This window comes from Scardinius erythrophthalmus, assembly GCF_964197995.2.
Source record: "Scardinius erythrophthalmus genome assembly, chromosome: 2".
NCBI classification, from domain to species: Eukaryota; Metazoa; Chordata; class Actinopteri; order Cypriniformes; family Leuciscidae; genus Scardinius; species Scardinius erythrophthalmus.
The window spans coordinates 40,971,617-40,998,861 of NC_138222.1; the positions used below are offsets into that span (position 1 = coordinate 40,971,617).

Here is a 27,245-nt window from a genome sequence, read left to right on the forward strand (position 1 = left end):
TGGCTTTTCATTTGAGCTTTTAATCATTTGTTGTTGTTATTATTATATACAATGTATACACAGAACAAAAATATTGTATTCCTGCTAGTAAATAACTGCTTTATTCAGGGTATCAGCCAAACGCACTCTTCTTCTTCATTAGTAGTCCACTGAAGGAAGTGTGACCATTCTGGTGAACTCCTCATAATGAACGAGTCCATCACGTCCAACATTAGCCTCTTTAAAAAGCTCATCTACTGAAAAACAATGCACAGTTAACAGTTAAACAACACATTAATTCTCTCTAATAGTGATAATATACTGGGATCTGACTGGGTCAATTGTTTTAGAAAACTAAAAAAATAAAATGTTTTTCGAAATTCCTCAAACAAGATACATCTCTAAAAATGGGGTTTCATATTATAATATAATTGAATGGGGTTAATATTTAAATCAGTCCAGACCCTGACACTTGTTTTGATTAGCTCTGATCTTTGAATAAATCAACATAAAACCAGAAGGATCTGAGGTGATTTATACCTTCTTTTTCAGTGAGCTTTTCTCCCAAGCCAGTGAGTTTAGCCCTTAACTCAGAAGCCAGAATGTAGCCCTTCTTGTGTTTGTCTGTCATGCGCATAGCCTCCAGAATTTCATTCTTAGGATCCTCCTGTTGCATCTGTCTGTGCATCATGGTTAGAAATGTAGAAAAGTCCAGCTCCCCTGTCTTATCTGTGGTGGGGATACAGCAGAAAAGATGTATGAACTACTAACATTAAACAAAGCAAAGAATTCGTTCAAACACAATTAAATACGGGATATTTTACTTAAGCTTTTGTTTGATTCCAGTGCCTCAACATGCTTACACTGGCTATAAAATCAAATATGGCATAACTAAATATCTGATTGTTAATTAAAGTTGTGTGTTTGTGTGTGTGTTGTCATTAGCACTACATTTGACATTAGCCACAGGTAGCACAAGGAAGCTGAGAGTAGACAAGGAAGACATATTCACAATTCAATGGAATGTTAATCATGAGGTCTAACAAAATGTTACCTATTTTGTGGACTTGAAGATGTCTATCCACTTCATTAAATGTGGGACTTGTACCCAAACAGCGCATGACAGTAATAAGGTCTTTGGCTTCGATCTTCCCCTTTCGCTTCTTGTCATAAAGCGAGAAACATTCTTTGAACTCTACATGGGAACATGCAAAACTACAGTGAAAAACAATTCCACTAAAAAAATTCTCATTGCTCATAAATGTACTGTACTTGTAAAATAACAATTTAGTTTTACTACAGTATATTCATGAATTTACATTGCACACTTTCTTTCTGTGTAACACAGCTTACCATCAATCTGAGTTTGTGTTAAGAATTTTGCCTGTAAAGGTTTAAAAAAGATGTTGAAAAATCAACAGTAATTGAATGAAAATAACATTAAAGAGAAAAACAGCATCAAACTCACCATGTTTCGTCCGTTCAGGGAAAGAGTCACTCCCTCTGGATTACCTGTAGGAACTAAAGTCCACTGCAGTTTTGACGTAACTGATAGCCTCGTTGTCATAGGAACATTGATATAGGATCCAACTATCATGTTATACTGTCTGTTACAGTAGGTGCAGCTCATGATCTCACTCACTGACTCGTAAAAAGGTATATTTAGGGAGAACAACCTTTATTTTTATAAAACAAGGACATAAAGTAAAAAAATGTACAGTAAGCCACAATGATGAAATGTCTTTATTATTCAATATACCAAAATTACAAACATAGCATTGTATAGTTTGCCTTGGGCAGACACACAAGGAAAAACACTGGAACTTAAAGGGGTCATGAAAATATGATTTTTTAAAAAAAAATTGTATAATGTTCTCTGAGGTCCACTTATAATGTTATCAAGATTTTTACATCAAAAGACATCCTAATTTAGAAGTAACAGGCAATATTTTCTTCTGTTTTTGACCCTCTCTTTCGATCACTCAGTTTTGACAGGCATGCCGCATTTAAGACTTGGCAGCAAAGGCCCACTGCTATGATTGGGTAACAGTTTTACATATTAAAATCATTTTCAATGTCCCCGCCATTACATGTGTGGAATTGTTTTGAAAACTTCTGATGTTGAAAAACATCTTGTTACATAGTTGAAACATTTGCCAACAATGTTGAACATTTATGCGTATTACATAAGACTCCCTTTTGTATCGTGTAAACGGAATTATGAATGAATGTACCATCGTTTGTTGCACTGTTGTTCTTAGAGGCTAGTCATCATTCATCCTTTTCATTAAAGTGAAAAATGTATACTAAAACGAAACGTGTTGTAATGTCTTTCTGATGACAACACAGATAATGTCACTCACTGAAGCTTTTATTCAGGATTACAGTGGATGGCTTAGATCAAAACAACAACAAAATCAGCGTTCTCTACGTTCTCTCTTCCATTTCCAGGAATCTCCCACATTAATCCTCAGAGGCATCGCTGTCGTTTTGTTGCTGGAGTAATGCTTTCATCGCATTATGACCCAATACTGTGCCAGAAGTCATTTTGGCAACTTGGTTTCAATAAAAACTGTTAAGAGGAAGTTTTGAGTTCTGAAACTTACAGGATATTTTTATAGTACAATGACCTCTTATATGTCAAAATATTGACTTCTCAATTCTTGACCCCTTCAAATAAGTCCCTAACCAGTATTCAAGAGCAACTATTTTCAGTTTCACTCAAAGTGTCATTAAACTCGTATTTAAAGTCTTTTTATTGAAGAAATATCAGTGAAATGTAGTTCGGATTTGCTGTTAGTATTTAACTGCCTTTGATGTGTAAGGTATAAAAGGACCAAGGCTCGGGGACATAGATGATACCGGGATACTTTTTGCGCAAAACTTTGTCATTCCACAGATATGCGACCCAAACCAGAACTAATCCCAGAGTAATGATGAAGTTATAGAAGAGGAAACGGCCATTGCTGTCAAGCACGAAGCCCATCCGCCTCTGTCGCATAACAGTGGCAACCATGGCAAAAAAGGTAAAGACATAGAGAACAAAGATCTGGCCCTCAGTAATCAGATACCTGAAGAAATAGACCACATTAACATTTGAGCAACATTAACATGCTGATGTATTGTTAAATCATTTTTTTCTCAATGTAAATGTGTTACATTACAGAAATAAAGTGTTGCTTCAACTTGATTCTACATCTCAATAAATGCTTGAAAATTGACTTGAATCATTTACTTACCAATAGTACACTGCACTAGGGCCAAGTAGCAGCCAACCTGAGTAAGGCATCTTCTCATCTTTAACTTGTGTAAAGCAGCCAGTGAAATACAAGAAGAGGATGAGGAAGAACGGGACATACCTATGATGATAACGGTGTTTTAAACTCTATATGTAAACTTGCAGATTACAAATTACAGATTAAATGTGAGAATGGAAAATATACTTGCCACATGCAATGCCCTAAATGCTCATCATAGTAATACAAAAGCTCAAAGGAATCAATCTGAAAACCACATAAAGCATTAATTACCATTCCCATCAAAAACAAACCCGACGTATTCCGAAAAAGTTTCTTCAGAGCACATCATTTGTTTGATCTGTAAATCGAACTACTGTACCAGTGAGGTAGGCTTCAGATCCTTGATAATGGGGTTTTCTCTGACAGAAAGATGAAGCTGGTATCCACTGAGGATGAGACGATGGTTGATGGAGTCTCCCACTAGGTGTATGCTGGCTCCCATGACGAAGGTGATGATGCTGAGATAAACAGCTGAGCGAGGAAGGGCCGTGGGACTCCGCTCAATCAGCTAAAAAAAGGTTACAAACCAACACTTTACTTTTACTGATGCATGTTCAAAACATAAGGGTCAGAAATGGGGAACACCCTATAAAAACACATCCTTTTGCTTTCATTTTAAGTCGTAGAAGAAATTGTGTACCTTCAGTAATAAGAACGGTGTAATGACATTATATGCCATGTGAAAATAATCTCCAACACTTGGCTTATTTAGAGGAAACCATTCTAGAGGCATTACGATCTAGATGAAGAACATACAAAATTGTTATTGATATTAAAGAAGAGAAAAGGACATCTTAATGCACAGATCACACCTTGTTGTACCCTTAACTTGTACCATAGCAATTGGCCTCCCAAAGTCTAGTATCCAGTTCTGCACAGTGAAACAGAGCCAGAGATCTGTGTGAAACTGGGACTGTGCTGCTGCAGAAACAGTTTTCTCAGTCCTAGCCCTGCTTTTAAACAAAGTACAGCATTTTCATTATACATGCTAATCGAATATGCTTGTTGAATATACGGTCTGTACATTAGGGAAAAAAAAAAGGTCATTTTAATCGCATGGCATGCTTTTGAGCTGCCAGACAAAATACAATTTTGAAAATTAAACGGTTAAACAGTTAAAAATGGTGAAATTAGATAACATTTAGCATTAAAATCTGACCTCAAATATGCCGGAGCCAAAGCTGCAGACTGTGGTCTTCTCCGCATGGTTAATCGATTTGTTGTTTTGTTACGTTATAGCAATGTCAAGGTTACTTTGTATTCTTTGCAACTCTACTAACTTATGGTTTTGTAGCCAGGACGTGCTAATTCATTCATCAATCACATTCCAGGTCATACATCGAAACTGTAAAAGTCTGAATCCATCATTACTTACGTAATATAAGCCTTATTTCTACAACTTATATCTAACCCAGTTTAAGTTAACTGATACAGTCAAATTTATACTTATTTCTTAAGATGTTGATATTTGTGTTTGTTTGAATCACGTGAGGTTTAGACAGTTTCTTCTTCAGTTACAGCTTCAAAACAACATATAGCACACTTACTGACATCTGCCGGACTTTATTAATATAGTCTATCTAGCCTACAAGATCCTCCGGCTTTTTTTATATCTTAATATGGCAGAACAGAAACAGAAGTAGTATAATATTGCGAAATCGGCCCTCAGCATTGACAATAATCATTTAATTAAAGTAACGAGTATTGATAGAAAGTAAGTAAGTAAGGCGCCGTTCAAGGCTGTCTTCTCAGTACATTCATGTTTACAATGTTTTTGACTGGTTATTTTTTTATTCTTTTTAATTATCAATTTTCAACAATTATTTATTTAAAAACGGATAAAAAGAAATGTTTATAACACCACTTCCTCAACTATTGGAGAGATGCCGTTGTCACTAAGGCACTTTTATTTTGAAGGCACAATACAAAAACAGTCCTGTGATTGTATGTAGCCATCTTAGAGCTCTCTCTCTCTCTCCACGGCCTACCTAGGCGTTTCTCTCTTCACATCGCCAGTGTAAAGTTCACCGTGTAGGATTAAAGATCTCGTCATCAGCAGCAAAGCGAGGTATTACTAGAAAATGAGCGTTATTCTCATATGACCACGCCATCTCTTGAGGGAGTTACATGAGTGTTGAGGTATAAATGTGGTATAAATGTTAGCTCCTGTAGCTGTCATGATGGGAGACATGTCTGTCAGTGCTTCATATAACGCTTGTAAACACCCTGGATCAAACGACAGTTGTCTAACTCACTTACCGTAAGGTTGTCAGTTTTAATCTGTCAGTGTCTGGATGGTAGGTTAGTTGCTGGGATTGTTGAGTTTATTACACCGTGGTTGTTTTAAGGTGCAAAGGCTAACAGGGTGTTTTGGCTACTAGCTGATGAGTGCTGCTACCACTAACACTGCTGTTCAATATAGTTTTATATTCCGTGATCTGCCCTGTTGATCATGTCCTGAGTTAATTAGAGGCTAATCCCCAGAGTCACAGTATTTGGGGTGAAGTACAGACTAAAGCCGTTAGCTACTCCGAATTGAATCCTTCACAGAAATGTGTGTGAAAGAGCAGCTATGAAGTTATCTTGAGCTGTTTATACCATTCCTATTTGACAGGTCGAGTGAGCTAACAGTTGTGCTGAAAATTATTGGTAGTATGACAGCCATGTGACTGTTTTTATTATTGTTGTTGTTGTTTTTTAATGTATTTGTTTTCACTCGCGAATCGCTGCAGCGATGAGAGGTTATGAAATTCAGAAGAAGGTCTGTGTGTGTTTCCACGATCGCTCTCACCGGGTTTCTCTCTTCAGTTGAGGAGCGAGAAATGGAAAACACGGAGTGGCGTCTCGGACTGGGATTGCAGAAGCTTTGAGGCGAGGAGTGGCTTCAGCTCCAGACAGGCTTTTGGTTTTTGTTAGTTATTCCAATTAGCGCGATGATTGATTCTTTTAGGACAATTTTCCTTGTTGCAACATAACTGTTATAAAATCAATAATCACGTTTGCAGTTGTGTTGGTATTCTTAAAATCGGCATGAAATGAAAATTCATCCCATCTATTTTATAAGTGCATGGTATAGATCTTATTGTGAACGATTCATCCATGTCGATGTCTCTTCTCTTTTTTTACCTCGTAATTTTTAATTATTCAAAATGTCGTAACTGGACTTTCTGGTGGAAATGACAGACTTCTCTCTGGTGACGTATGCCGGATTTCTCCAATCATTTAGTCCGCTTAAACCCCGCCGCCCCTGCAAGCTTGTTCAGTTTTTTCCCACTTTCGAGAGCAACATTCACATCTCAAAATCTAATTAACAATTAATGCATAGAAGCAAGTCCCCACCTTACATTCGAACATCCATTACACTCAAATGTACATCACAATACAGAGGAAAATATCTGTTACTTCTCTTGTGTTATTAAAATAAGCATGTGTATGATTACATGCAACCTTGTCACTCACTGTAAATAAGCACACTTAGCAGCGACGAGTGCTGTATATTTAGTCAATTCAGTGAAATTTTAGCAGTCGTTCTTTTTTATTTAAGCCATTTTTCAAATATGCTGAGACATTAAAAGTTGGTGTACAGTCAGTGCCATCTGTATGCTTGTAAAAGAGCAGTTTTTAGCTGTCGTAGTGTGATACACAGTTCATGCTTAATTTACCTCGCACCCACCATTGAGTACTTTGCATGAAAAGGTGGGTGAAGTGGTAGGCTACATAGTTTTGCGGGCATTTTCTATGAAAGACCACTTTTTATTTGGCAATAGGCGTAGTCTGTTTCAGGGTGGAAACCAGCCTACGCATCTTCTCCGTTTTAGTATCTGTTTTTTCAGCAATTTGGTTAATTTTAGAATTTAAGAAGTAGTTCTGTGTTGAGAGTCTAACCCAACAGTACTTTTAGACTAAATCGAATGCTACCATTTCGCATTATGAATCTGCATTCTATTAATAGCAGGGGTTTCTTCCTCTTAATTCTCATGACAAATTTAGAGGAAGCTTGTACAGAATTGGAAAACACCACTTCCTGAAATAAGCTGAATCCAAACTTCAACACATTTTCGGGCTTGAAACTTTTAGGCAGAATTTTGCGAAAAACACAACTTGTACAGGCCAGAGCAAATTAAATATTTCTACTGAAATGAAGTGGTCTGAATGATGGCCTGTTATTCTTGTTATTCAGTTGTTCATTGTCACTATTATCCAGCTATCATATCTGCCAGCAGATGATCTGACTCTTGATCTGGCAGATGTAGAGCACACTGGTTTACAGGACAAAGGTTACAGCACACTGATAAGTACAGAACATTGGACATTGAAAGAAGCCTTCCATTGGTTTACATCAGGTCATGACTCATGTTCAGTGTGATTTTAATGTTTAATTCAAATCAGAGCTACACAATTCATCGAGCCCTTGAACAAAGGGGATTTAAGACAATGACAGGATTCTTTCTCCATTTTACAACGGATCCATTGTCTTTTCTTACAGCTGATATAATGTGTGCTGATTATCATGCAATTTATGAACAAAATGTGTTTCTTTAGAAGTACATCTTACTTTCCAGCTTGTATATTAGAAATGGTTGTGCCGAGAGTGTATTATTGTTCATTATTTTGGGCTGCTAAGAGTTTCTAACCTGTTATGGTTTTACAGTTGCAGTTGCCATTTTATTTGTTTTAAATTCTAAGTTTTGTACGACTGGTGACATAACCTGGACTTTGGTCTGTTCCTGGTTTAAGTGTAACAGTGGAACGACACGACATCAGGGTCGTATCCCGGTTGACATTATTCTGACTGTTAAAGCACAAACATTTTATGACGTCTAGTGGCGGGACTCCTATTACTGCTTATTTTAATTCAGGAAACCCATAGGCTAACTCATATCCAGGAGATGTTCTAAGATGTTCTTTGCGCATCTGTTCAGTGACTCCATATCTTTCTGCATTAAATTCCAAGATGTGCTTTGGGAGACACTTACAAAAGGTGGAGGTTTGAGCTCAGGCCTCTGTGGGGATTTCACAGCCATGTGAATGACCGCTAGTAACCTCTCATGTGCCCTCTTGCTCTCTTTTTCTCCCTCCTTTTTCCTTCTCTCACTGTCTTTTACTCACTCATTCACCTTCTCTTCTGTCATTCTATCCATTGGCTTGTTTTCTCTCTTGCTTTCTTGTTTTTATATAATCCTTCCGAACAGCTCCGCTTTGGAGCTATACAACCTCCAAAACTGAAGTCACTCTAGTTTTTCCTCTTTGTTTTTCTGTCAGTCAGAAAGCTGTGACACTGAAGTGAAGAGTCTGTTATAGGAGAGAAGTTTCCTCTGATGGCATCCAGACTATTGGAGAGAAAAAATGTGATGTGCTGTTAGTGACGCAGAGCACAACATGGATGGACAATAACAAATCATCATTCTAGGGGTAAGTGGGGCTCTCACTCACATTAACATGCTTCAGCACCCATATACACACACTCTACATATATCAATACATTTGGAGTGTTTTTATTGGAAAAGATTTGACCTTTTTTGTTCACTTCACCTTAATGTTAAAATCTAGGCTATTTCTTGTATTCATAGTTAGATGTGTTTTAATTGTGTCATGCTAATGTTCCAGATGTTTGCATGTGTAAACTTTTTGTGTAACAGCCTAATTCATGAATTATTTAACTAATCTTATTGGTATATCAGTGTAAAAATTAACCAGAATAAAATTAAAAATGTTATGGCCAGTATTATAAATCTATTAAAATTTAAGATCAATTAAAACATACTAAAAACTAAAATAAATAGTTTGTATGCTACAACTGAATTTAGGAATACTGTTTCATTTAGAAAAAAAGTGATCATAATGATAGAGTATGGCTGTAATGAGACCCTCATGTCATTCGATACAAATCGCAATGCGACACAATACGATACTTTCTTGATACTTTAAGCCAAAATAAAGAAGAGAGGATTTTATTATTAATATTACTTTATTATTATCAAAATAATAATAATATTATTATCAGAACCCACAAATATCCCCACATTGGAGACAATCCCCACAAATATTATACATTATCATTATCATACATTTTCTCATGCAGCACTCGTGCTTTCACTGCAGGAATTCGTTGGATCTCCTACACAGACAAGCTGCACGCACACACACAGACTCTTTCGGCACTCGCTATGTCCCGCCTCTCCCTCTATTAATGCACTCTATAAGAATAAACCATTTAAAATGCATTGAATAATCGTACTACTAAAACTAAATGTGATATAGTGACCTATATGCGCTCCGGCGCATCCACTTTAGATGATAAATGCAATAAATCACAGTTCTAATCACAAGAAAGCATGTCAAAATGATACCCTAGACTCTAGTCAGACAGTTATAACTAATAGATTTGAATGAATAGTTGGGTATTTTATGAAAAGTTGTTTGTGTTTGGTCCGAAACGCTGTTTACAGCATATCTTTTTCAATATAATTTTAGGAGGGCCTGGAATACATTTGGCCTGTCAGTTAACAACATTGTCATTTAAAGAAGTTCCCCTTAGAATGCAGGGCTCCAGACTGCGACCAAATGGTCGCATTTTGCGACCAAAATTTGAGAGTGTGCGACTGAATTTTACACCCAGTCGCACATGTGCGACCAGTAATTTTTTTTTTTTTTCACGTTAAACGTGGAAGGGGCGCGTCAATGAATCTGGAATGTGTGGCAGGCCAATGAGTGTGAGAAGAATAGGGAATGGCCACTGTAACTGGCTAATGTGTGGAGGGGGAGGGTCCTAGAGATAATCGAGCGCGCGTAAACGTCCGTGGGAAGGAGACGGAGACAAATATCAATGTCACGGACAGACACAGTCGGATGATGATGATTCAGAGTCAGAGGTTTGTAAGGTGATAAAGGCCTGCCCTGAACTCACTATTTTCGGGAAGACTGGCTACGAGAACTCAGCTGGTTGAGGTACTGTAAGGAGATGAACTCCATGAGCTGCGAATGTGGCAGTCGCTACCCCAGAACTGCGGGGAAAACGAAGTTTGCAGACAGTGCAGGCACTTCGCAGTTTAAACACTCAATCTCAGCCTCAAGCATAGAGTGTGCCGTGACATGTTAATAAATAAAAACAAAATGAAAGTGGAAAAAAACTGCGCTACTCAGTACTCATTCTGCTTCACAGACCGTTTAATAGTTCGAACCAATAATAGACAGCGCAGAGCTCCTCTCGCCAGTCGCGGGCCGATCGCGATCACGCGAAACAGTTAGGCTACATAGTGGAGATCCAGTGAAGAAATCCATTGAGTTCGCGACAGAATTAACCCTTGTGCATCAATTTAAAAAAGTTACTCATAGGTCCAAAGAGGACAAAAATGTCCATGTCAAAAAACGGTCATAAAAAGTTGAAGCTTGGGAGCACAGACTTAACTTTGGTATCATTTTAAAGAATACCCTTGGCAGATTATTGCTGAAGTTAAATTTTTTTTATAAGTAAATCCAAAAAAAAGTTATATAGGTTTAAGTTTATGAAAATTATTTATGAATATTATTTTATATAAAATATATATTTTATGAAACAAGTTGAACTCTAAAACAGCTAGAAAATCAAAGCCATAAATCTAAATAAGTTGTGTTCCAAATTTGAGGTTGATATCTCAAAAAATGAGCTTTCAGTAAGATTTTGTTTGGGCGCAGTACCAAACTTTCCCCATTGGATCCCAGCAAAACTCCTCTGGTCACACAGTGATTGGCATTGTCATTTGCAGTTGAGTTTTTCTCTATCAATACTACAAACACACAAACACATTTTTTTTATATAACACACATACCAACCACACTCTGACATCCATACCAACACACCCACACAATTATCATTGCATAATTTATCCAGTTGGCTCTATAATAGCTCAAAATTCATGCAGTTAACAGTAACAAAAAACAAAAACTTACTCATAGGTCCAAAAGGGACAAAAATGTCCAAGTCAAAAAACTCTCATAAAAATGTTATGCTTGGGAGCAAAAACTTAAGTTTGGTCTCATTTTAAAGAAGACCCTTTGCAGATTGTTGTTGAAGTGAAAAAAGTGAAAAACGTGCAACCAAATGTTTTTTATAGAAGTTTAAGTTTATGAAATATATTTATGAACATTAAAATTAATATTTTATATAAAATATATACAAGTATTTTGTATAACTAGTGCAACATTTTTTTTTTAAATGAAATGGGGGTGAAATAGTAAAATTACAATAAAAATAGACACCTGTGCCAAAATTTTATGCAGTAAACATTAAAAAAAAAAAAAAACTTACACATAGGTCCAAAAGGGACAAAAATGTCCAAGTCAAAAAACTCTCATAAAAATGTTATGCTTGGGAGCAAATACTTAAGTTTGGTCTCATTTTAAAGATGACCCTTGGCAGATTGTTGTTGAAGTGAAAAATTTTTAAAAAGTTCAACCAAAAAAATGTTATAGAAGTTTAAGTTTATGAAAAATATTTATGAACATTATAATCAATATTTTATATAAAAAATATATTTTATAACACATTTGGAACTCTAAAACTGATATAAATTCAAAGCCATAAATCTAAACAGGTTGTGTTCCGAATTTGAGGATGATATCGCAAAAAATGAGCTTTCAGTAAGATTTTGTTTGGGCGCAGTACCAGACTTTCCCCATTGGATGCCAGCAAAACTCCACTGGTGAACACAGTGATTGGATTTTCGATTTGCAGTCGAGTTTTTCTCTCTCAAATATTACAAGCACACAAACACACTTTTTATTTTATTACACACATACAAACCACACTTAGACATCCATACCAACAGACCCACACAATTATCGTTGCATAATTTATCCAGTTGGCTCTATAATATGCCGAAGCAGAAAACAGGAATAAAGCGAGTATTTGCTTTATAGGCCTAACCTGAAAAAATGGCACCATCTGATAAAAAATGGTAAAAATGTCAATTTTGAAGCCTTGCCAACAGAATGAAAGCCTATTAAAAAAGATTGCATCATTTTATAGTTAAACGGCACAGGGATTAAAAAATGCAGTTTTAATGGGTTTCAATGGGGACATTTTTGTCCAAAAGGCGCTGAGAGGAAGTATTTTGTGTAACTAGTGCAAAATAGATTTTTTAAAGGAAATGGTGATGAAATAGTAAAATTCCAATAAAAATACACACCTGTGCCAAATTTTATGCAGTTAGCATTAACACAGGCAAAGTGATCCAAAAAACAAAACTGAAAAGGACAAAAATGTCCTCAAGGATGCACAAGGGTTAATAACATTGCTGCGAGATCCAGTGAGAAACATTCAGATTTGACGCAGAATTATCTGTTATAAACCATATCAGATCAAACAGCGCTGACGTGGAAACCAGGAGAAACATGTGCAATGAGCGAACAAGTTATAGAAGGCTTTAGGTCCACAGATCAGCAACATTCACCTTGGATTTACTGTAGTAACACTAACTGTAACTATGGTATACTGTGGTTATAACAGTAGCCTACACATATTTTTCCAGCACTTCAAAACTATATTATCATATTTAAATGTTATTTTTAATGTGTTGACCAAAACATTTTTTGTTCATCCTGTAAAGATTGTACCTATTTATAAAACTAAAAGTTTCAAGAAGTAGGAAAACTCACACTTATTTAAAAAAAAAGATAAAGATTAAATTACTATTGTAAACATAACTGCAGAGGACGCTTACTGGCTATTTTCACTCCCTAATATCTATTTTGTCACTCATTTTGCTTTTGAATTAATATTAAGACATTATGAATGATAATAATTAAAGTTAACTTTATCTATACACCTCAAATTAAGCTCAGTGCTTTGTCATCCCACAGTGCTACCAAATACTTTCTGTAAAACTTAGTGCCGCTGCCCTCAAATGTTAGTCTGGAGCCCTGTGAACTTAAAATAAAACTGCACATTGTAATTTCTGTACGTTAAGGCTATTTATTATCAAAGCATTTGTCAGTAATACAGTTATTTTGGGGGAAAATGTGAATAATTGCATTGCAAGGTGATTTAAGGTGTGCCCCTAAATTTTCTGCTTGCGCTCCTAAAATTTTAAGTCAGGGGCTACAGCGCTCCTAATAAAAAAAGTTAGTCTGGAGCCCTGGAATGCCTTCTTTTTTTTTCCTCCTTTTTTTTTCTAGTAGTATTTTATTTTTCTGAGTCATGGTTCTTTCTTTTTTAGCTGATAAGGTCATTTTGTAGAATTGAATCAGCATTTTTTTGCTGCATTCTTAAGGCACGGTCACATTTACTCTTGCACAACAAAGTTTCACTGGCAAAGTAGGCATGACCCGCGTGTGGTTGTGAACTGCCCATACAGAGGTCACTGCCAGAACAAGTAACTTGCTATTTGGTTAGTGCTGTGGTTTTTGCATCACCACACTTTAACTGATGCGAAATTCGCTTTGTGAAATGTATCCACCATTGGAAGTCCATCAGGAAAATTCCTTTAGGTAAATTGTATGTCATGCCAGGGTTAATGTGATCGAGCCTTTACCCAAAGCATTCGTCCCCAAATCAGATGTCCATCTCATTTCCTAAAACTCTCAAAACAACACCCATGATTTTTTTGCACTTTCAATTCCTATTCTCAAGTAGGCTGTTCAAACAGCATGCTTAGTTGGCAAAAACATGCACTCAATTCTATGAATATTTCTCAATTTTTCTTCTTTTTTGCTTTGCATAGTTTAGCTTAAGAAAAAATTCCCATGATGTGAAAGGGTGACTGTGTAGTTTTTGTGAGCTTTCCATACAGAAGTGTGACTACTTAAGGAACTGTACTGAGAGTCATTAGTATAGATCAGCATTGCGTGCGTTTATTGTCAGTGAGAGTGGCAGACCTCTGCTGCCCATAATATGTGACTGGCTTGTGTGTGTGTGTGTGTGTGTGTGTGTGTGTGTGTGTGTGTGTGTGTGTGTGTGTGTGTGTGTGTGTGTGTGTCATTGTTGCTTTGATTCTCCTTTTGATTTGAACACACTCTGCTGCTTGCTGTTCTACTCTGTAGGTGGTTTTGATTTAGTATCGAACTGTATATTCAGAGTTAGAGTTAGTTTGAGGTAGTTCTTGTGACTGAATATTAAAAACAGAATCGTTGACACAAACAGGCAGTTTTTCAAGACTTCAACTTTGCCTTTCATTGTGCTCTGCAGGTGCAGTGCTGGTTCGTTATGACAAGTGGCTGTGTGGAAGATGTCCACCCTTTCTACGACTGATATCACTGATGTTGGTCATGGTAAGACTCTTTGTTTTTCTTTCACTAGAATGTGAAAATGTTCACATACAAAGGGTAGATACAAATCAGAAGCTGCCAGAACATAGTTGAACACTTTAGTCACACCTATAAATGTATGAATGTCATTGCGTTTGATAATAAAATATCAAACCATGTGGCGTTTTTTTTTTAAGAAAAATAACACAAGTTTATTTTAAGCAAAACATTTTACCAAAGGTTTTGTGAACTTAAAAAGTGACTCCATATATCCACTAAAATCACCTTGACACCAGTTATTTAAAAGTAATTGTGTTATGAGTAATGCATGTTTTTTATTGTGTTAATAACAAAATATCAAACCAAGTGATGCTTGACATTGTGTTAGTGCCATCATTTACTCACTTATCTTATTCCAAAACTCTATGACTTTATTCTGTAGAAACTAAAAGAAGATATTTTAGTAAATATCTGGGTAAATTAATAGTAATTAATTAATAATTAATAGTAAATAATTTTTTCTTCGTCAGTACAGTGGAAGTCAGTGGTAACCAAAACTGTTTGCCCAAACTGGCAGTTTACAGTTGAATTTATGTAGTTACATTTCAAGTGTTTTTTTTTTTTTTTTTTGCATGATTAATATGCTAATGTGTGATTTATTTGTGTTAATATATGTTTTTATATAGAGGTGTGGGTAACTAATATAAAACTTTTTTTTTTTTTTTACTCATGGGCATTCTTAGCTTTTTCATTATTTGCAAGACTTAAATTTCATCAAAAAATACAACATTAGAAAAAGAATAAGTGGGGAAATGCAGAGGGAAAAATACAATTTATTTGATCATTTTTCTATAATGCGAAATGTTCTTTTTATTGGTGGAACTTTTTTAGGTGGTGATAATAGTAAACGTAAATCTGAAACAAATACTTTTTGGATTTAAATTTAAGGTATCTTGCCTTGTGAATGTGGTATTTACCTATCATGCAAATGAAGTTTAAGACATCATCTAGCTCCTCATTGCCATAAACATCACAGTAAACAATAACCTTAATGACAGAAATATTACACATTTAAAAACACAAGAAATAAGAATGCTAAAATTTGCAGCCAAAAATGTTTGGTGTAAGAACAGAAAAAAAAGAGAGATATTCTTCCTCCTTTTGGCAGAAGGAGCCCAGTGGTAAAATGCTTAAGATAAATTTGCCTAAATCTGTAATGCACAGCTAATAATGATGAATGATTTTTAAATTGACTTCTTTCATTTTATTATTTAAAAATGTTGGGCACTGTCCATACTTTCCGAAAATGAACATATGGGTAGAGTGCTAACCATCTGCCATAAGCTTTAATGTGATGGAATTTCCCATAAATTGATTGCATTCTTGACCTAGGTGTGTTCATGTTTGTAATACATAAAAATAGGTTATATCAGTGTGTTATATTAAAGGGATAGTTCACACGAAAAATAAATTTCTCAAGTGGTTCCAAACATGTATGAGTTTCTTTCTTCTGTTGAACACAAAAGAAGCTATTTTGCGGAATATGGATAACCAAACAGTTGTGGGGCACCATTGACTTCCATAGTAATGAAAAAAAAAAAGTACTATGGAAGTCAATGGCTACCGTCAACTGTTTGCTTACCAACATTTTTCAAAATATCTTCCTTTGTGTTCAGCAGAACAAAGACATTTATACAGGTTTGGAACAAATTAACGGTGAGTAAATGATGACAGAATTAAAAATTTGGGGTGAACTAACCCCTTAATGTTTTTGGTTGTGTGGTGTGTTATAGTCACAGTGATTTGTCATCCATTAGAACTGGAGAAGTATAAAACAATACATTTTCAAATCTAGTTGGATTCTTGCTTCAATGACTAGTCTTAAGAACTCCCTGTAAAATAAAATCAGTGTGGAAAAACACAGCATGTTACATGACCAAAAGTCATCCGTATGCATGTGTATGCAGCGACATATTAAAAAATATCTAAAGAAAGAAAATCTCAATAATTGGACACCTGGTTGATCGTCAGACCCAGCCCTAAAAGAAAGGAATGTGTTGTTGGTATGTCTACAGGGGACTCACTGTGCTGTGCCAGTGAAGAGGGCCCTTCAGCACTGACAGCAGAAGTGAAACAGGAGAGACTCAGTCAAACGGCCCCATACAGCACCTCGCACAATGAGCTCATGGAGCCCAGCGACAAGATGTACACCTCAGACGACACCCCTGCACCAGGTGAGCTTGAACAACTGGAGGGTACAGCTGGACTCATGTCATAGGTCATATACTTCACATTGGTTATAGTGGTTAAAATGATTTAGATAATGCAGAGTTGAACTTTGCCTGTTACATAATGTGGAACATTTACTCATGAATGAACATGCATGTCAGTATGTGTATACAGTATGTGTGGATGAACTGGCTTAATTTAAGCAAATAATAATGCATTAGTTAGTTAATTTATTTGTGTATGTTGCTTTGGATTTGCAAAGCTCATACGTTAGTGTCTCTGTCCTGTGTGTGTTTGTGCAGGGGGTCAGCCAGCGAAGAGAAAGAAGGGTCCTGCTCCCAAGATGATGGGGAATGAGGTGTGTAGCGTATGTGGAGACAAAGCATCTGGCTTTCATTATAATGTGCTGAGCTGTGAGGGCTGTAAAGGTTTCTTCAGACGCAGCGTGATCAAAGGAGCTCAGTACAACTGCAAGAACTCCGGCCGTTGCGAGATGGACATGTACATGCGCCGCAAGTGTCAGCAGTGCCGTCTGCGCAAGTGCAGGGAGGCGGGCATGCTAGAGCAATGTGAGTGACGCGCTTTAACCATCAACATCTACACTGCCATTCAAAGGTTTGGGGTTGGTCTGATTTTCAAATGTTTTTGAAAAGAAAAAGCTCATCAAGGCTTCATTTATTTGATCAAACATACTGTAAAAACAGTAATATTGTGGAACAATTTCTATGTGAATATATTTTTAAAAGGTTTTTTATTCCTGTGATGGCAAAGCTGAATTTCAGCATCATTAATCCAGTCTTCAGTGTCACATGATCCTTCAGAAATCATTCTAATATACTGATTTGATGCTCAAGAAACATTTCTTATTAGTATCAATGTTAAAAACAGTTGTGCTGCTTAATATTTTTGTGGAAGCTGATTTTCAGGATTCTTTGATGAATAGAAAGTTCAAAGAACGGCATTTGTTAGAAATAGAAATGTTTTGTAACTTTATAAATGTCTTTACTGTCACTTTTGATCAATTTAATGCATCCTTACTGAATACAAATATTAATTTATATTTATTAAACGATTAAATTTTTGAATGGCAGTGTACCTTTCTTTTTCACCCATGTCTGGCTTTTTTAATTAAGCATGGATGTCTCAGGTAGTCCTTGCAGCTGTCGTCAAATCTCTTATCTTATCTATTATGATATGTCCATATGTCATTGTGATCGTGTGCTGCTTGTTTGCTTATCATTCCGTTAGCAGCTTTATCTCTGTCTCTTATAGGTGTGCTGTCAGAAGAGCAGATCCGACTGAAGAAGATGAAAAAACAGGAAGAAGAGACGGCACGAACCTCTACAGTGGCAACACCCAGCCCTGCCCCTGAGATGCCACCTCTGGCTCCTGAACAGCAGGAGATGATCGAAAAGCTGGTGTCCATGCAGAAGCAGTGCAACAAACGCTCTTTTCTTGATCGGCCCAAAGTCACTGTAAGTGCATTTATGTGCACTGTAAGAGTTTTTCAAGCAGACTAAAACAGTAATTCATCATTTTAAAATGTAATTGTATTACTGAAATCGTACCATCTGTTTTTTGTGAAATCGGACTAACAGACCTAGATAATACGACTGTAGCTTTGCTTTGTCACATGTTTATCAAACTACAATTCATAGTTTTCACATGATGTCACACCCTTATAGAAACGCCCTCCTGGAGGGCAAAACAAGTCTAAGCCAGTTATTTTTACCAGGTTTGTACTAAGTACTAATGTACAAAGACTGTGATATTAAAACATCAAATTCAGTATACAACTTACTGATGATGCACTCTATATACAGGTGAACACAAGTGCCCAGAATATGAACGCAGCATGCTAAATTGCATGTTTAGGGCCAGATTTACTAACAGCTTGCAGCAGCACAAACCCTCTTTTGGTGTTAAAAAACTACTGTCAGGATTTAAAATCCTGAGTGAAAGTGAAAAATTAGCGCTGAAAAGGTGTGGACAGGGTTATTTTGCAGTTGAGCATATTACAAATGTATTTGTGGGAGTTTCCCATTCAGAGGCAAAATTTATGGGAGGGGAGAGTATTTAAAGGCCCACTGAAGTGCCTTGGAACGCGCAGCTTTGTATGATGCGTTGACATAATTTCCACTGAAACAGGAAGCTAAGGCCTCCCCATTTTCAAATAGCCAATAGCGTTTAGTTTACCTCACAGACTGCAAGTCGTACTTGACAGCACCATGGAAGTGAATCAGAGCGCTGATGATAAGTTGGATTCAATAGTAGAGGTGTGAATAAATTCTAGCCATTTCATTCTTAACCAGCGTACATTCGGAAAATAGAATAAAACTAGAGCGTTTGAGCAACCGAACACACATCTCCAACCCATATTGCTCCGTGACGTGTCAACGGTCGCTTTGGCCAGTTGGTATAGGGGGCGGAAGTTGCGGGACGCTTTAGATTCTAGAGAGCATTTGATTGGACATAAGATGTGATGAGAAGCTAAAGTCTGCTAAATATGAATTTTGTCATTGTTTTAAAACACCAGCTTATTCATAACCTTAGGGCTAACATATTCATACTAAAAGCTAAAAATCTTTTTAAAACTAAGGTTTGCTCTCATTCAATTTACTGGTATTTGCTCTATTATTTACCCCCCAAAAAAGGATGTCTTAAACCTGATGCTAATTTGCGCTGCTCTTGGTAGATTGCTTTGGTCATTATGAAAATGATTCGGCTGCGTCTGTGTTCTTTAATTTGCGTGTGATCTAGAACTTTCCACTCCCGTCGGCGCTATTTTGGAATTGCGCTCGCATGCTAATTTGCCCTGTTTAGTAAATCTGAATCCAACCACTATAAAGAAAATGCTTAATGTGGCTTAATGCATTAAGACAGTGATATGCGAGGACCAAATTCACCATACCCCTTACTAATTAAATATTATCTATAAGCAAGCAGATGAAGCCAGAAAAAAAGTGAAAAATATATATTCTTTTAAAGGCTTAACGTGCAATTTAGGGTGTTGCATTCATTTTCACATCTGCTTGCTTATGTTGCAAGTAGCCGTGTAATAAGGGATAATGTACATCCTGCTGCCTGCTTTACTTCTGAAGTAAAACTGACGCTTCATCTTTTGTGTGATGTACAATAAACTTTATTAAACTCATCAGTACATGTTTGATCATCATTCAGACAGCAGACTTGTAGGCTATTAATAAATAATGGATACATAGCCTACAAGTAGATAACAAATACGTTATAATAACCGTAATTAAACTACTAAACTATACCTGTTTCATCTCTATACAGCAATCTGACTCTGTAGGCATTATTGTCCGACTCGAAATGAACGCCGTTACTGAGAGTTTCTGATATTATCATCATTCCGTGAGATGAATTTGTCCTGACAGACTGAGCACGAGCTCATGAAGCTCCGCCCCCTGTGTCGTCCAGCAGCACCTCATTTGCATTTAAAGGGGACACACTGAAACGGCTCGTTTTTCTGAGCCCCAAAAAATGTCAATTTAAACATGCTGTAAAAAATGATCTGTTGGGTATTTTGAGCTCAAACTTCACATACACACTCTGGGGACATCAGAGACTTATTTTACATCTTGTGAAAAGGGGCATAGAACGGGACCTTTAATATCAATGTCTTGATACATTAGAGTACTGCCTGTGCTTCAGTTCTATCAGTGTTTTGCCTTCCAGGTCTCCGTACCAGTCATGTGACTGAAAACTATGAATTGGCGTCTCCATTGTGCCCTTGCTTTGAAAGACGTGTGTTTAATCCTTCAAATATCCAGTTACGCATTGTGCCATCTTTCTGAATCTCTGATGCATTGATCCTAAATGTTAACATCAAGATTTGTTGTTTTTCAGCCATGGCCACAGAATCAGGACCCATTAAACCGAGAGGTTCGACAACAGCGGTTTGCTCATTTCACTGAGCTGGCCATCATGTCTGTGCAGGAGATTGTAGACTTTGCTAAACAGCTGCCTGGCTTCCTGGAGCTCACCCGTGAGGACCAGATCGCCTTGCTGAAGACCTCAACTATTGAGGTCAGCCTGACTGACCCTTAACACGCATTGTTTTCAGTCATGTTCTGTTACTGTTTTTGTGTGCACAGATGGAACACTCTTGTTTGGCAGACTTGTTTCTGCTGTTGTTTTGTAACAGGAAGTGCTTTAGAAAAAAATGCCACCCGGTGTCAAATTTAGTTTCTCGTGAAAAACCAAGCGCAGCCGACACTGCTTGTTTTACATACCTGCTAAACTTTCTTTTCTCCTGTAGATCATGCTGCTAGAGACTTCCAGACGTTATAACCCAGCAATAGACAGCATCACCTTCCTCAAAGACTTCAGCTACAATAAGGAGGATTTCGCCAAAGCAGGTACTGTTTGTAATGTTGTTGTATGGGTGCTCGATTTAAATTTGCCTGATGGATAAAATAAAGAAGAATATTATTTGTTAACATTAGGCAACTACACAACTAATAATGAAAACTACTCCTAAAGCATTTAATGTTAATTTCACCTAAATTCAATAATAATTTAGTAATAGATGAAAGTGAAAATTAAGTTAAGTTTTAAAATTGTTAGTGTTTATATGTTGTCAAACCATGTGCAAAATCATTAGTCAACACCATTGCAGTATTTTCTCCTTAAAACTGCAGTGAACCAAAGACAGTCTCAAAACCCCGGTTTGAAATCGCCCGTTTCCTACCATCACATACATGTAACCAATCCTGTCAAAGTGTGGGGCGGGGCTTTTCTGCAGTGAGCACAAGAACAACTTTAAAAAGGGACAGGAAATATCGGGTACATTTAGCAATATAGCAAGTGAATTGTGATGTATATTACGATGTTATGATGAACTATATGCCTTTCTCCACTGACATTCTATGATGTTCAAAGCGTTTGTAAGGATACTGATTGTTAGAAGGCAGCTGTTTGTCTCTGAGATGGCGAACAGGAACATGGTTTGTATAACATTGGCAACACATTATTAGCTGTTTGATAATGTAGTCAAGCCAGTGGCTAATCATATCAATTACCATTATGGAGAGCAATACATAAAACTCATTACCATTATGATGCATCGATTTCTAGACAACCTTATATAATTCGTGCTTCCTTTTCTTCTTCTGAATCAGTTTCTGGTTAAAACATATATATATATATATAAGGGATAATATACATCCAGCCAGTTGTTCTATCAAATTATTACATGGCTTGGTTGAATTCCAATGTAGAATGCGGTCTGTTATTTCTTGATAACAGACCGTTGCGAACTATAACACACGTTGCCATGAAAAACAGAGCGTTGCTATGGACGAAGGATTCTAACCGTAGAGACAGAACGGACTATTTTCTTTAGCGGAAGCAATACAATCGTTTTTAAATCAATAAACTCCTTTTTAAATCAATATTTTGTGTCAAATTATTGATTTATTTGGTGGGTAGCCATGTAATAAGCGGGATAATGTAGAGCGAGGCGGTTGTTATAGCGAATACAACCCCTTCAGGCTGATTCAAGATCGGCCTGTCTGGGTTGTGTTCGCAACGTAACGTTACATAACTCCCGACAGGGTGAACAGGTCTTGATCAGCCTGAAGGGGCTTATTTTGAGAGAACAACCGCCTGGATGTACATTATCCCTTATTACACGCCTACTTGCAACATAAGTAAATAATTAGACACGAAATATTGATCGGGGTTGAAATATTTTATTAGGTGTTTAAACGCAAAGCTTCCGCGGAGATCGCAGTTACTAGCGCGGAAAGTTCAAACTAGACGGACATTTAAGAGATACAGTTTATGGTCATACCACTTGTTACACAGCATTTCGCCTCATAAATAATTATGGAGATAAGAGATATTGATTTCCGATTAAACTGTTTTAAAGCCGTACCTGTTTGTATTTTATAATCCAACAGTGGGCAAAACAATCGTCAGAAAATGGCAGCAGCTGCGTTTGTATGAAACGAGAGATTGAGTCCACGATACTGGTTAAATAGTTACAATTATACAGTTAAATAACTGTACACAAAATATTGATTCGACTGAGTTTTAATACTTTATTAGCTCACCAAATGCAAAACTTCCACAAAGAAGTTAGGCTTCTGACTTCAGTGACCCGGATGAGCCTGCGTTAACTGTTTTGAGCGGTTGTTATCTGGGAATAACGTACCGCTGGATGGCGCTATTGACCAATCAGAATCAAGTATTCCACAGAGCCGTGTAATAAGGCTGAATTAAACCACATTGTGTAGTGTTTCCAGCCTGTTCCATTGTTGTTGACTGAGGAGGGTCAGAAGTCATTCACAAGAGAACTCCTCTACCGGATTGCTACGTGCTGTGAGACTGAAGCATGGATCCGCTGTTTGGATACTTTATAGCTCCGTTTAATTTGTTTGTTTTAATCCTCCTGGGAATCTGACCTTGTAAGACTACACTGCTCAATTAAAGGATAATTTTAACGATTCTTAGCTTGAGACATCACTGTTCTAACCGGACAAAGCTGCAAGCTGTTTAACCCACCCGAACCTAAACTTCACAAGTTTTTTTCTAGTGTGGTTTAATTTGAGACCTATTTTTGTTGTTCATGCCCTGAAATGATCTCTGTCCTCTCTGACTCATCTGTAGGGCTGCAGGTTGAGTTCATCAACCCCATCTTTGAGTTCTCAAAAGGCATGAACGACCTCAACCTGGACGAGGCAGAGTACGCTTTGCTCATCGCGATCAACATTTTCTCAGCAGGTCAGTTTGACACACAAAACCAACATTATATTGTTTGTCTTCTGGTGAGTCTTATCAGGCAGTTTCTCACAAAACTAATGAAATGCAGCATTATACATTTGCGTCAATCACACTGTGTTTGTATGTGTGTGTGTGTGGGGTGGTCAGACCGACCGAACGTGCAGGATCATGAGTTAGTGGAAAGACTACAGCAGCCATATGTGGACGCCCTGCACTCCTACATCAGAATAAAACGACCCAACGTGAGTTTGATGATGACTCTTTTAAAATACCTGTTATTTTAAAATGTAATTTATTCCTGTAATGCAAAGCTGAATTTTTAGCAGTCATTACTCCAGTCTTCAGTGTCACATGATCCTCCTTCAGAAATCATTGTAAAATGCTGATTTGCTGCTATTTTTTATTATTATCAATAATACAAACAAACGCAGTGCTGCGTATTATTTTTGTGGAAAACCGTAATACGTTTTTTCAAGATTATTTAACGAATAAAATGTTCAAAAGAACATGTATAGTTTTTCTGTTGTGTCCTTCTACGTCAAGTAGGTGGCACTGGTGATTCCACACTTGCATCAATAATATACAATAACAATTGACTATAACCAGTTATTTTAGTATTATTTTAATACTATTATAGTATTTGTTCATATTTTTAATTAGCTTTATTTTATGTTTTCAGTTTTTAATTTATTTTGCATTGTTCTTGTAATTTTTATTCCTTTTTAAATATTTCTATTTAGCTTTAATTTATTTTTATTTCAGTTTTAGTCATTTTAATGCTTCAACTTAAACTTGTTTTATTTAGTTTTTCATCTAATATGAGTTATATTTTATTTGAGCTTTATTTGAATGAACGGAAATATTTGTAATAGTTTTACCAATAAAAACACTGTATAACTGATGAGGTTTTGCTATTACTATGTATTTCTAATCATCCACTACTCTTTAATTTCCACCAAAGGATCATCTGATGTTTCCCCGAATGCTGATGAAGCTGGTCAGCCTCCGCACACTGAGCAGCGTCCACTCAGAGCAAGTCTTTGCTCTGCGCCTCCAAGACAAGAAACTCCCGCCTCTACTTTCTGAAATTTGGGACGTGCATGAGTGAGCCAGACCTCCGCCTTCAGGACAGAATGAGCCATTGTCAGGGAAACCTGGGTGGGCAAGAGTCGTCTACAGACCGAACACATGGTCCTTAAGGGCTGAAATGTCTCCCGGAGTAACAAGGAGCCTGGTTTTATCATTCTCTTCCTTGACTTCTATATTTTGGACCCAGTGGTCAGTGAGCTGCTTCCTTTGAATGTGCTTTTGATAGACTGTATGGCCAGAAGTAGCTCAGGGACTGATCAAAACAGGTAGTGGTTTTTTGTCCATCTTTTGAGCTTGGGGTTCCGGATGAGTTTGGATTCAGAGACTTGCTTGCTAGAGTGAGCGACCACAAACAATGTGGTCATGTTTTTATTTTTTTTTATTTTCATGTTGTACTAAATGTTTCCAGTACCAAAAGCTTTGAGCAGGTTTTTGGCAATGGTTTCACAGAAGAGGTTGTTCATTACAGAAATGTTTATTTACAGTGTTTTGTGGTTCCACTCTGGCTGATTGTTTGGCTGACAGCATTCTGCTATTTTGAATTTGCATAGATCACGCACAGAATTGAGGAAGTCTTCTGTTAGTAGTAGTACAGGCTAATTCGCTCATTTTTATTATGATGTTTGACATGCCTTTAGTCTTGTGATTCATGTTAAAATGCAATCTTTTGTTAACACCCAAAGGTTTTTATAACAAAAATCAATCAGTGCTTTACCAGTGCCGGCCACATTGATTCAGACCCCATGTTACACTGATCCTGCATATCACAACGTTCACAAGGAATTCTGTTTTCTGCTGGTTGGAATATTCAGAAAAAAAAAAAAAAGAAAGAAAAAAGCCAAATGGCCTGATTTTATGAGGTCGAATGTACTGCCCAATTTTTCGGAGTTGTTGAAAGTGCTTATCAGTGTAGAATATGGTTGACAGGGATCGCTAAGAGTCACTGGATCCGAATCAGTGTGCTGCTCAACTCACAGCGACTACTGAGATACATATACCTCTGATGTCGTCTTTTTTTTTTTTTTTTACTCATCAGTTCTTCTTGGTGGAGGGCTGATATTGTTTGACAGTTCATTCTTAAAACATTAACATAAATGCACAAAATATATCTCAGTTTGTTGCCTAAGATGTCTTGATTACTGTGTTTTTGTTTTTGCCCCCAGAATTTAACTCCAGTAACAAGTGAACAGTACAGTAATATCTATCTTCCAAAATCAGTGGTTGAAGTTGTCATACAACATTATCGGCTCAAGTTATTTTCTATTTCATCACCTCACTGTTTTTTTTTTTTATAATAACATTGTTATATTTAGCTCTATATACACCCATTCATCTATTGTCAACTTTTATTTCCACATACTAAATTATTTCAATCTTTAATATTCATTTTTATGTGATTTGCAATTATCTAGCATAGTCTGTTTTAACACACTGTTGTTGCACCTCACTTATACATTAGGATATTCAGATAGTCTGAATGCACTTAGAGTAAAACCTGTCCCGTCCTCATCAAGAGAGATTGGCAATGTATGTGAAACAACCATATCACAGCAGTAGCTCTGAAATAAGGGACTTGGCAATTGAGAGCACTTTGTAATGTCTACTATGCTCCGTGACAATACAAAAATCCAGTGTGACCGTATGTACGATTCAGGTTTTACTGATCTTAAAAACCACTTTTATGATAGATGGGTTGTTGTGAATCAATTTAACATGGAAACTAACATGCAAAAAAATGAACAGAAAGCTAAATTTCTACGATTGACTAAAACAGTTGGTTTGCTGTGGCATTATTTGCCCTGACTGTGCATATTGAGATGTTTGCTTACTTAATTGATATTCTATGTGTATGTTTTTTTTTTTTTCTTCTGTCAGCTAGATAAATTGCTAATGCACATCGTTTTCCTCAAGCTCTTTTTGCTTTCTGATTTTATTTCCAAGCTCATTTTATCATAACAATAGATTCTAATCTTTCACAATGGCTTGATAACACAAGTGAACTGATGCAGGAGTTTTACCTTCTATCCGTTCAGAGTTCAGGAACGTCGCAGTTGGCTGAGCAGCCAAACTCAGCCAGTTCACTGACTGAAACTTGGTATAAAATCTACTGAAAGACATGTATTGTTGATCCTCTATGATCTTCCTGTTTATCTGTCATTGCTTATCATCTGTTTGTGCACATAGGAATTGTGAAGGCTTAGATGAATTCTAGTCATTACTGTAATGAGCGTAATTAGCTTTTTCTCCAAACTGAAATGATAAAATGATCTAACAGAATGTTACTACATGAGGCAGAGTGTAATGCAAAGTTGATTTTAGTTCTAATTTATTTGTACCCTCTCAGCTCAGTGGACCTCATTATTGGAATTAACTAGTCTTCAATAGAGAGTCATGGAAGAATGAAATAGAAATGCAACCTTACGTTTTAACGCCTTAAGTCCTTGGTATACTGCTTTATATGTATAAATTAAAAGTAGACTAAATTTATTGTTTTGTGAGAGTATATATTTATCTGATGAAAATGCTGAATGAAATAGATGACTCAGCCTATTCTTTATACAGAAATACATTTACCTAAAACAGGGAACCTCCGTATTGTTTCTGTCTTATTATTATGCTGTTTTTTAATAGATCAGGGGTTGAACCTGTAAATAAATACTGAATCTGAGCTTACAA

The 27,245-nt window shown here is 36.7% G+C and overlaps 3 protein-coding genes across 10 annotated transcripts; 1 reads left to right on the plus strand and 2 right to left on the minus strand.

The window, feature by feature from the left end:
* On the minus strand, window positions 1-1,651 carry calml4a (calmodulin-like 4a). 2 transcript variants are annotated; one of them, XM_081356886.1, is made up of 4 exons: window positions 1,333-1,651; window positions 1,034-1,174; window positions 520-708; window positions 1-236 (listed from the first exon to the last, which is right to left on the minus strand). In XM_081356886.1, exons 2-4 carry the CDS (start codon window positions 1,098-1,100, stop codon window positions 139-141), a joined length of 354 nt encoding a protein of 117 aa, XP_081213012.1. In that variant the 5' UTR covers window positions 1,101-1,174; window positions 1,333-1,651; the 3' UTR covers window positions 1-138. The 2 variants fall into 2 exon arrangements, with proteins under 2 accessions (XP_081213012.1, XP_081213011.1); XM_081356885.1 differs by having other exon boundaries at window positions 2-236; window positions 1,034-1,364.
* Window positions 1,644-5,335, minus strand: cln6a (CLN6 transmembrane ER protein a). 4 transcript variants are annotated; one of them, XM_081356848.1, is made up of 7 exons: window positions 4,438-5,335; window positions 4,114-4,228; window positions 3,919-4,017; window positions 3,598-3,786; window positions 3,427-3,482; window positions 3,219-3,338; window positions 1,644-3,050 (listed from the first exon to the last, which is right to left on the minus strand). In XM_081356848.1, the coding sequence occupies exons 1-7, from the start codon at window positions 4,482-4,484 to the stop codon at window positions 2,783-2,785; spliced, it is 894 nt and encodes a 297-aa protein (XP_081212974.1). In that variant the 5' UTR covers window positions 4,485-5,335; the 3' UTR covers window positions 1,644-2,782. The 4 variants fall into 4 exon arrangements, with proteins under 4 accessions (XP_081212974.1, XP_081212972.1, XP_081212975.1 ...); XM_081356846.1 differs by having other exon boundaries at window positions 4,108-4,228; XM_081356849.1 differs by having other exon boundaries at window positions 4,101-4,228; window positions 4,438-4,817.
* Window positions 5,201-27,245, plus strand: nr1h3 (nuclear receptor subfamily 1, group H, member 3). 4 transcript variants are annotated; one of them, XM_081356785.1, is made up of 11 exons: window positions 5,201-5,346; window positions 8,541-8,690; window positions 14,443-14,525; window positions 16,577-16,735; window positions 17,033-17,299; window positions 18,003-18,205; window positions 20,601-20,780; window positions 21,013-21,112; window positions 23,367-23,480; window positions 23,628-23,722; window positions 24,442-27,245. In XM_081356785.1, exons 3-11 carry the CDS (start codon window positions 14,483-14,485, stop codon window positions 24,586-24,588), a joined length of 1,308 nt encoding a protein of 435 aa, XP_081212911.1. In that variant the 5' UTR covers window positions 5,201-5,346; window positions 8,541-8,690; window positions 14,443-14,482; the 3' UTR covers window positions 24,589-27,245. The 4 variants fall into 4 exon arrangements, with proteins under 4 accessions (XP_081212911.1, XP_081212913.1, XP_081212912.1 ...); XM_081356787.1 differs by having other exon boundaries at window positions 8,580-8,690; XM_081356786.1 differs by having other exon boundaries at window positions 5,233-5,346; window positions 8,545-8,690.

Coding starts and splice junctions, on each gene's coding strand:
- cln6a (XM_081356846.1), bottom strand. CDS start 4,484: ATGCGGAGAAGACCACAGTCTGCAGCTTTGGCTCCGGCATATTTGAG. Junction 4,229..4,437: donor TTGGCTCCGGCATATTTGAG/GTCAGATTTTAA, acceptor GTTTAAAAGCAG/GGCTAGGACTGAGAAAACTG. Junction 3,787..3,918: donor CACCGTTCTTATTACTGAAG/GTACACAATTTC, acceptor ACCTTTTTTTAG/CTGATTGAGCGGAGTCCCAC.
- nr1h3 (XM_081356785.1), top strand. CDS start 14,483: ATGTCCACCCTTTCTACGACTGATATCACTGATGTTGGTCATG. Junction 20,781..21,012: donor TGAAGACCTCAACTATTGAG/GTCAGCCTGACT, acceptor TTTCTCCTGTAG/ATCATGCTGCTAGAGACTTC. Junction 21,113..23,366: donor GGAGGATTTCGCCAAAGCAG/GTACTGTTTGTA, acceptor ACTCATCTGTAG/GGCTGCAGGTTGAGTTCATC.
- calml4a (XM_081356885.1), bottom strand. CDS start 1,238: ATGAGCAATGAGAATTTTTTTAGTGGAATTGTTTTTCACTGTAGTTTT. Junction 709..1,033: donor TCTTCAAGTCCACAAAATAG/GTAACATTTTGT, acceptor TCCCCACCACAG/ATAAGACAGGGGAGCTGGAC. Junction 237..519: donor AAAGCTCACTGAAAAAGAAG/GTATAAATCACC, acceptor ATTGTTTTTCAG/TAGATGAGCTTTTTAAAGAG.